Source organism: Camelina sativa, chromosome 5, assembly GCF_000633955.1.
Source record: "Camelina sativa cultivar DH55 chromosome 5, Cs, whole genome shotgun sequence".
Taxonomy (NCBI): domain Eukaryota; kingdom Viridiplantae; phylum Streptophyta; class Magnoliopsida; order Brassicales; family Brassicaceae; genus Camelina; species Camelina sativa.
The window spans coordinates 15,169,890-15,177,286 of NC_025689.1; the positions used below are offsets into that span (position 1 = coordinate 15,169,890).

At 33.0% G+C, this 7,397-nt stretch overlaps 1 protein-coding gene and 1 long non-coding RNA gene across 7 annotated transcripts; both read right to left on the bottom strand.

Moving 5' to 3' along the window:
• LOC104789273 (F-box protein At3g61340-like) lies at nt 561-1,727 on the bottom strand. The gene has a single exon (XM_010515000.1). The coding sequence runs from the start codon at nt 1,725-1,727 to the stop codon at nt 561-563; it is 1,167 nt and encodes a 388-aa protein (XP_010513302.1).
• Nucleotides 2,684-5,351, bottom strand: LOC104786956. 6 transcript variants are annotated; one of them, XR_002038078.1, is made up of 7 exons: nt 4,360-5,351; nt 4,117-4,169; nt 3,960-4,027; nt 3,597-3,761; nt 3,296-3,502; nt 3,098-3,183; nt 2,684-3,011 (listed from the first exon to the last, which is right to left on the bottom strand). It is a non-coding gene; the product is annotated as an uncharacterized LOC104786956 (long non-coding RNA). The 6 variants fall into 6 exon arrangements; XR_002038077.1 differs by having other exon boundaries at nt 3,653-3,761; nt 4,360-5,345; XR_767693.2 differs by lacking the exon at nt 3,296-3,502 and having other exon boundaries at nt 3,653-3,761; nt 4,360-4,861; nt 5,155-5,169.

Consider the following 7,397-nt stretch of genomic DNA (forward strand, 5'->3'; position numbering starts at 1 on the left):
AAGTTTAATTTAAATTGAATTTTATGTTTATTTGATACAAATATAATAAATAACAGTGTATAATCAATGATTGGATAGTGTCGGATGTTAACTGACGTTACTATTTCAACAACTGACGCTAAATTTTCGTCGCTAAACATAACGACGATTTTAAATCCGACGTAAAAAAATTTTACGTCAATGAAAGTTACGTCGCTTTCGTAACCGACGTGTATATATTTAAGTCGGTTTATTACCGACGTGAGATATTGAAAAAAGTGACGTAAGAAGCCGTATATTTTGTAGTGAAAAAGTGGAAATTGTGAGATTGTTTAATTAGTTAGCTAGCTGTCTTTCTCATTTGATTAATTTACAGCATGCTTAAAAAATTTGTATTGAACCAATAAGAATATATATATGAACACCATACAAATGTGCTAGCTAGAGCCTAGGGTCCTTAATACTTGCCATAAGTTAGATATATATGCTGTAAATTAAGCAAGTGTGCTAGATATACTTGCCTAATTAGTTAGATATATATATATATGAACACCATACAAGTGTGTTAGAGCCCAGGGTCCTTAATTAATACTTGCCATAAGATTCAGATCCTCTCCATGGTCTAAAAAGACGTAAGCTTCACCCTTCTTGTAAGCTTCCATTCCTTGGATTTCAACTCTAGCGATAGTGTTCCTTTTAGGATTGTACAAGACAATGAAGAAACCATCGTAATTATAGAGGGGCGAGAACACAATTTCACCCCTGCTAGTCATTCCAGCAATGCGTATCTTAGTCCATGCAAATGAATACAACCAAGGAGAAGGCAAAACGTAGGTATGCCTCGACCATTGATGCTTCTCGGCGTCTTCTAGAACCCACATTTTGATACCGGTATATAAATCTTTACTAGAATAGTTGCGCTGAAGCATAGCTAATTTACCCTTGCAGTTGACCAGAACTGATTCAACAAGTTCACCATCAGTTGATTCAAGCTTTCCTTCCATGTCTTGATCTCTCTCGATATAAGAGAACTTCTCAGATCTAACATCAAAGCAAACTATGTCACGGAACCTTAAAAAGCACTCAGAGAGAACAGCTAAATAGTACAACACACCATTGATGCATATCCCATCATATACATGACCGTAATCACTAGGACCAACACCAGCACCATAATGTGGTATATCACATTTGATCATTCTCCATGACAAACTTTTCCCAGTTCCTAATGTTAGAATATGATGGGAAGAGGGGTAAGCCATGCACAATACTTTGAGTTGTTTGTCAATTGGATCATACCCTAAACAGCTTTTCTCTACACAAAAACCCTTTTTCACTTTAGATAAGGTTAAGAACTGTCCTGTGCTAGGGTTACATATCAATTGCACAGGACCATCCGTTGCATCAAGAATCCATTGAGTATTACCGTATACGAAGCCCCGAACAGGACGACAATTGTCCGAGGGACAATTCATTGGGAAGCTCGAATGAAAATTGGCGGTTATAGTAGTAGGACACGACAGGTTTTGAGGCTGTGGCGATGAGAAGAAGAACGTTTTGTGGTCTAATTTACAAGTGATCAAAATCTTCGGGTGAGACGAAGAAGATATGGTGAAGAAGGATTCAGTGAAATCTGGAGTGCGGAATGTGGAACCCCATAGCTTCGATACGCAGCTAAATCTCGCTATAGACTTTGCCGGCAGTTTCAAGAGTATCTCGATAACGAGATCGAATGGGATGTGTTCCATATCCGAACAACAAAAGCTCCTGTCTTGCGCCGTGTGGTGGAGACTCAAGTCTCTTTTTGCTTAAACCCTAAAGTCTCGTTTCTTTTATTTTCCCTTTGGTAAATCTCAAGGACGAACCAAATCAGTCACTTTAAACTTTATAGAATCAGGAGTAGGCATGTCGGTTTATTTTTGTGTTTAGTGTATTTTGGTTTTAGAAAAATTATAACCCAACTCAACTATGCTACTCACAATTTTATTAGGATTGTGTTCGGTTTGATTTAGTTCAACTTGGTTTAGTTCGATTCAATAAAACTCGGTTTGGTTTTTAGTTACATATTAAACTTCAAAAGTAAAGTAAATCCAAAAAAAACTTTAAAATTTTCAATTCATCAAATTTATAAAAGAATCGATGGATTTAAACTTGGAAAAAGAATAGAGAAGTATGAGAAAAGATATTATAAAGAATAGCATGCCACATATATTGAGGTTTTGAACTGCCCCAACTATATCACTAGTGTCATGTGTCAATTTCTAAGAAATCTCTAGACCTTAGAGCATGTTTATGGGTGGGTTGGAGTAAGGGGGGTTCTTAAAATTTTTATGAATTAATTGTGTACTGTTTGAAATATAAGAACCCACGATCTCTTAGATAAAATTTTCTCATTTATTGGTAGGTTTTTATTTTGGGTCTCTTATTTTTGAAAATATTGATTTTAAAAATTTAAAAATTTTAAATAGAATAGAAGTGGTATAAATGTGTAAACATTTAAGATTTTATAAAATTAGAAAATATTCCATTTTTTAATTTTCAAACATACAAAACAATAATAAAAACATAATACAAATTACCAATTCATAAATAGAGAGAATGATTTATAATAAAAATATAATAAAAACATAATACTGATTTGCTCCAAATTTTGCCCAAATATACAGCAATGTTAGCATACAAGTTATTTCAAGGTACAAAGAACTTGAAGAAATTGGTTCATCTTACACTGCAATAGAGTGAAACCTCAAAAAGATCTCTTTTAACATTTCGACCTATCAAAATATTGTTACTTTTAGAGACGAATTGTTATGTAATCCACTATACAACTCAAGTAAATCAGGTTCATGACATAATGAACAATGGTAGCACTATCTTTCACTTATGGCTATGGAAAGAGATTTGAGTGAAAAATCCATGACTGAGCTCAGATCAAGTCAATTTGGCCAGATATGATTGCTCCTTTAACAATCTTGTAGCGTATGAAGTAGAGATCACCGCGTTCCATTTCCATAGTCTCGGGGATCTCTCCTCTGCCAAAATAATAGTAAATGAGTTTTGAAGTTGTAATTTCTAAGAGATGCATTCAAATGGTGGATGGTTTTAGCAAGTAGCTTACCCCATCGTGAAGATACTCTAGACCGCGTGCTACGTCTAAAGCAATATATACTCTCAAATCCCAGCTCAGCGGTTCATGTTTTTCGCCTGTATCAAAAAAAGCATTTCAGTGTCTCAAATCTTTAGACTCATTAATTGCAGGAGTTTAAACCATCAATTTAATAAAATATGCAACAAACTAGTTGAACATTGGACTGACAATTCACTTAATGCATAGCAGATTGGTCTAGTATCCCAGCATTCCCCTCCTAATGACCAAAGTAACTATAACAAAAGAAGTCTAGTCCCTCATTAATCAAGAACCTTATCAGGAAACTATATATGATCCAGAAAATTTTTATATCATTTAAAGAACCAGGATCTTGTAGTCAGAGGAAGGAAGGAAGGAAGGAGAGAGCAAAAAAACCTGTAAGAATACTCCAAAATGTCAGAAGCAGAGATGACATTACTCTTTTTAGATTATTACTCACGTACTCTTAGAATTTTTGTAGTTTACTTACTGATATGACACAAAATGTAGAGACAGGATGATGTGTTTTAGTGTTTATATACTCACACTTGAAAGATGCTTCATACGATAAACTCATGTAAAAGATCAGTTTGTAAAGATGCTTTTCTTTGGCGTCCTTGTGCGAATCAATTTTAAAATCCTCAAGTTATAACACCTAACAACAGAGAACAACAGAGAACAACAACAATTTTAAACTCATTATAACACCTAACAACAGAGAACAACAACACTAAACCAAGTTATAATCTAAAAAGCAAGCAAGAACCTCTTCTGAAATCTCAAGATCGAATATAATACTTAAAAAGGGTTCTTCTTATCTTCTAAAATACTTAAGCGAGAAGATAATAAGAACCTCTGCAAATTAAAAAGCAAGCAAGAACCTCTGCAATTTGTAATCTTTGTTATCTGTTGTGTGTCTCTCTGCAAATTAAATTCAAATGTTAGGCTCAATTAGATAAGAGAGAAGATAAGAAGAAAAACAGTTGAATATTACTGGTCTCTTTGATTACTTATTAGGAAGACCTTCAAGAGATCTCCAATGAATCTTTTGATTAGGAGTAGGCTGCAACAAGCAACAACAAAAACAAAAAGCCAACAGTTTAACACACAAACAGAGAACAGAGAACAACAACACTAAGCCAAGTTATAACACCTAACAACAGAGAACAACAGAGAACAACAACACTAAACCAAGTTATAATCTAAAAAGCAAGCAAGAACCTCTTCTGAAATCTCAAGATCGAAATTTTTACCTCTACGGATGAAATAAAAGGCATCCATTAAGGAAAAGATTCACGATCCAAGTAGAAATTATACGCTACGGATACTGGAACATCTACGTCCATCTTCACTCTGTTTCACATAAAATTCAAACCCGCCCCCAAAAACAAAGATTGATATCAGATTCAATTCCAATTTCAAAACAGAGAAAGAGAGAATAAAAAAGAAACTTCCCTTTCTGATTCCAATTGATTCAAATGATTGAGCCAACCTTCAAGCTTCTGATTCCAAATTCATCAATGGTTTCGTTGATTCAATCGCAACCGAGAGAGAGAGAAAGGAAAAAAGAAAAAAATCAAGCAGGAAATGTTTTTTTTTTATTTTTTGTTTTATTTGTTCGACCAATAGAATAGCGACACGTATCGCTCCTTAGACCAAGATTCAGTCTCTTATATAAGGGGAGATCTTACCATTTTTCTTCATTTCTGATTTATTTTTTTTCACCAAAAGACTAAGATCTTCTCTATGAACCCCCTATAAACAAGGTCTTAATAGTTAATACTACACATACTCCGATCCCCACCACCCTCAACAAAGAAATGCAGTTGTGTTTCGTTAAGGCTGTCAGGTGTTACTAAATACGTACTCTACGACTATGTGCAAAGAAAATATCATTCTCATGTCACAAAATTCAAGCACCACCAATAACCTGTTTCTTCTAAGACCAAGACACGCCCCAACATTTCATATGATGCATATTGTCAAAAATTGAGAAGTTTATAATACCATCTCTAGGAGATGGAAAGTTTGAAAGGGCTCATACTTACCTTTCAACTGGAAAGAACATGGTTTATAGTTTCTCCTTCTATACCATAGACACGACAAAGAGCATCAACTTTCATTCCAATCGACTTAATCCGACTTTGCTAAAAACGCATCTTGCAACACCTCCTTTTCATTTACCTGACAATTAAGCCAATACCCTGATTTAACAAAATAATCTCCACTCTTAATTATGCATCTAATACCAAAAATCAAGTTCATGATAGCTGGTTTTATTGCAAAACAAAATAAAATGATATATTAGATTAATATATATATATATATATATATATATATATATATTAGTTTAAAATATATGGATCCACTACTTCTGATAATTAGGTACTATATACTATGAAAACTCATTTAGTGTATGGATCCAAACAAATCGTACACTTGTACTGATCCTATATTAATTTGCGCGGTTCGCCGTTTTGCATAAAACAGTCGACATGTCAAATCTACTTTTTTCACATTCTTTTACACATCAGATTGAACAAAGTTGTCGACATATAACTGTAAACCTCTCGGTGCGATTGGTGAAATCATGTGATCAGCATCAAATACATACATATATACCGGCAAAAGATATCTGATGTTTTTATTGTTACTCGGTCATATATCACATTCTCATGAATCGTGATCGGCATAACTTATAAGTAGATTATAGAAAAAAATAAGGACCACTTATGTGGAAAATTGTAAGATTGTTAATTAGTTAGCTGTCTTTCTCAATTGGCTTAAATTACAGAAGGATGCCTTAACAATAAGGACCACTTACCCAAATTGATTCCACCTCTACATCCACCACACACTTCACATTTTCAACGTGTCTCTTTTCAATTTCCCAATCATATTCATTTTCTAAATAAATAAAACCCACGCGCCGCAAAGGTTTTTTTTTCTCTTCGTTTCATTATCTAAATAAACTACAAAAATAACTTTCTTAAAAAAAAACGTTAATTCTTATTTTTGTTTTTCAACGTTAAAATTTGACGTAGCTCTTCAAGTATGTAACTGTAAATCAATGTGTGGGAGGCTGCATAAGTATTTGGACCACGTTTAATTACGTCATGATGTAGGCATATTATTATTAAGAAAATATAAATAAAGCAAAGAGAGTAGAGAGCAACTAAGAAAACAACTTGAAAATACTCTTTACCAACAACAACAAAAGACAACTAAGAAACTTACCAAAAAAACAAAAGACAACTAAGAAAATACTAGATAAAAAGTTGTACGCTTACTAGCTCATTAGTACACAACTAGATTAGTACCCGTACTATAGCACGGGTTAAATTTTATTTTATACGACAAATTTAAATATTTTTATTTGATATATTTTTAGCATTAAACAATATCATCATATAACCTTGATATTTTACATTTAAACCGAATTATAAGTTTATCTTATTTTATTATAAAACTAACTACATTTTAATTGGTGAATAATAATAGAATATGTAAATAAGATATGCATTTGTTTCTGAGGAAAGAAGTACATATAACTTTAAATTGTGATATTACAAATAATAACTTTTAGATATGATATTTATTAAAATGGCAAAATGTAAACCCTATAAATTTTGATTACCAGTGAAGTGACCTTAGTGCAGTGGCAGGAGGTAAGTCCATTTGTAGAAGGCACTATCACACCCGGGATGGAGTCCCGGCTCCTACGAATGTAGGAATTTGGCTAATAGGCCGACCAGTTGTGACCCAATGTTTGAAAAAAAAAAAATCTTGATTACCAAGCGAACCCTATAAATCTTGATTATCAAGCGAACCCTATAAATCTCGATCTCGAATCTCGATTATCAAGCAAACCCGCAAAGGTAAATTATACAAATGATACACTTAAATACAACTAAAATGATTGATGTTTTAATTTTATAACCAATTAATGACTCATATATCTATTATATAGCCTAAAAAAAATTATGTACTGACTGGACTCATATATCTATTATAAAAAGTTGTGTAGACTATGTGTAAGTGGTATTTTTAATTTTGAATATTTTTGACCGTCAAAGGGGTCTCTAGAGTTAATCCTATTTAAGTCGGGAGATATTTAAATTTGTTAAATTTCCTTAAACAATATATAGAAGTAGGATATATATTGTTAGGTAAGATCGAAATATTGTTTAGTTTAATAAAAATCACAGTTTTTATGTTTAGGGTTACCGAACTTGGAAGATTTCTCGAGTTAAAATATTTTGTTTCATTTGTGTATATCATCTTTTATTCC